At 46.9% G+C, this 2,532-nt stretch overlaps 2 protein-coding genes across 2 annotated transcripts; both read right to left on the reverse strand.

Annotated features, from left to right (window-relative positions):
- Window positions 1–41: 41 nt before the first annotated feature.
- Window positions 42–282, reverse strand: Pmar_PMAR009487 (hypothetical protein; the record flags this gene model as incomplete). Its single annotated transcript, XM_002769300.1, has 1 exon — window positions 42–282. A coding segment is annotated over one exon (241 nt), but the record flags the coding sequence as incomplete, so codon positions are not given.
- A 5-nt stretch (window positions 283–287) lies between these two features.
- Window positions 288–472, reverse strand: Pmar_PMAR009488 (hypothetical protein; the record flags this gene model as incomplete). The annotated part of the gene is made up of 1 exon (XM_002769301.1): window positions 288–472. A coding segment is annotated over one exon (185 nt), but the record flags the coding sequence as incomplete, so codon positions are not given.
- Between the last annotated feature and the right edge of the window lie 2,060 nt (window positions 473–2,532).

Genomic DNA, 2,532 nt, shown 5'->3' on the forward strand with positions numbered 1-2,532 from the left:
AATGCCCGTCCAAATGAAGCCAATGATGACAACAACATCACCCTGGGGAACCAATCAGCCATGTTAAGCAAGACACTACTCCGTGCATCAGAACCGAAAACCAGAAGGAACGAGATGGCAATAATGAAGTAAACAGCAGTGCAAATAACGGCAGACCAGACTGCGACCGAGCGCAGCTTCTTAGGGCTCCTATTGCTCATCTCAATGTAGATCTCGGGCATGTTAGCTTGGTTGCAGAAACCGAAGATGTACGTCGTGACACCCTCGATGCAGGCGATCCAGCTGACAGGGGCATATGCATGACGGTCATGCCATGACCACGATCGAAGTTCTCGGAGATACTATTCGAGCCAAGGAGATATAGAGCTACGATAGCCAACCAGAATATTCCGAGAATACTAACCGTAATGAGGTACCCCAATGATCCGAGACTCTTAACCAGACAGATTGGGTACATGACAATACCCAACATGATGAGGGACAAGTAATATCTCGAGGTTAACATGATATGATGCCAAGCATTTAAAAAAAAATAAAGAAGCGTAGCAACGCTAACGACTGACAGAGAGAATATCAGACCATCTCGTCGCAGTCGCCTAGTCATCCCTTCATTATCTTGTAGTCTTGACACAACTCGATTCCGGATGAGTCGCTCGTCACTTGAACTCTTAAGCATGTTTCCCATGCTTCTCCACGATTGCGTGACCTTTGGACACATCAACTTTGGACATAAAGTTGTCGAAAGCCCTTTGGACAGCGAGGGTTGTCAAAACGAATCCCTAAGACTAACTTTTGGACAGTTCGTCGAAAAACTACCCTAAGTGAGTAGTTTGGACATGAAGTTGTCGAATATATTTTTTTCATCAAGAAGTTGTCCAATTACATCTGTAGCGACCTTTGGACAGCTTCTTGACCAATTGGACATGTTTGGACAACATTTAGTAATCTGAACTACAATGTGTCGGAATGTGACACAGTTTACCTTTGGACATCTGTCTCGAATGTGCTCGCCCGTAAATGTTTCAAAGTTTTCTGGTACCTGATAGCATGATGGCATTGGTGAAGCCTGATGGCATTGTGCGGGTAAACCCACACAATCCCTCTCCCCCTTAACTCCTGCTATATAATCAGCTCATATTGTCTCGCAAAATGGTTCAAAATAATCGATCATCTCAATGGGGTCAAGGCGGACGCCAACATTGGCCCGGCCGTCAAGCCCCAGCCGCTACACCTACTCCCCCTACCCGGGGTAGGCTACCCCTACCCGAACTATAGACTTCGACCGACTCCTATTGAGTCTAACTCGTTATAATAGGAGTCTCGTCGAGTCTACTAGTTTGGTGCAGCGGGGAGAGGGGAGTACTGGCCGGACACAACTAGTGTCCGAGCCGGTATCCCCCTTACGCGAGGGGAGACTATCGGGTAAGACTACTACCATCGACAATCACTTACTCTTGATTTCAGGTATCCCTCGACTACCTCCTCCCCTCCCCGTTAGAGCGCGTCGTTCTTCAAGAATTTCGTTGCCTTCCGACCGCGTTGTTTAATTGGCAATGCTATGGGGATTTATACAATTTTGTTGCCGGTATTGCAACAATCGTAGTGTTGCGTTGTTGTTGGTATATAAGGTGCCATTTTCGCAAGATTCCGTTGCTTTTTCACATACATTTCATGGATTTCATCAACGTGGGGATCACTTTTGCAACACATGCCTGTTTTTGCAACATTTGGATAATTTCAAAGGCTTCGAATCGAAGAATATGCCGATTTTTTCACACATAAGGTTCCACATTGCGCACAAGTTTCCAGTTGTCACACATTTTCCACATATTTCCGGCGCACAAGTTGTACGGCAGAACGATTTCGGCAAACATAGATGAAACCTCCACCGGCTCCCCTAACTCCCCACTGGAGAGCTCTCAGTTGTTTATCATCCTCACGAAACGATTTTCTATCCGTAACTAGGCTAACGAAACTCAGACCTCCATTTCAATCTAGATGAGTCGAAGCGCTCATGTTTTCTTCCTCACTAGGCTTTCATCCGCCTTAGTGAGAAAGAGCCTTATGCGAAGGCTCTTCCTCACTAAAGTCATAACTTCCTCCGCGGCGGATCATCCGCCGCGGATGTACAAGACCGTCCATCGCAGGAAGAAAGTACGACCTGATGATCCCCCACAGGATTTATATCGAATCACTCATCTTAATTGCACGTGAGTCAGTCTAGCGTCTATTGAAGCACTTTGGTTTCTACTGCGTGCTTCATTGTGCAAGTTGTGTTCCTCTGTCGTCCAGGATTTCACTCTCGTCGATTCCTTAGCAGGAATCACTACCATTGCTAGGGTATTGCGGTTGGGTAATGCAACATGGTCGTTGCTTACCGCGATACCTAGCTCCCGACGATTTGGCCCTGCATATTTTCTCTATTCTCGTATGTCCTTTCTCGAGACCTCACCCGGCTCAGTAGTGATTTCCGAGGAGCCGATGAGGATATTCATTCGACGACGAGGACCCAGACGCGATACGGATGGCGAG

The sequence above is a fragment of the Perkinsus marinus genome (genome assembly GCF_000006405.1).
Source record: "Perkinsus marinus ATCC 50983 genomic scaffold scf_1104296966136, whole genome shotgun sequence".
Classification (NCBI taxonomy): Eukaryota; Perkinsozoa; order Perkinsida; family Perkinsidae; genus Perkinsus; species Perkinsus marinus.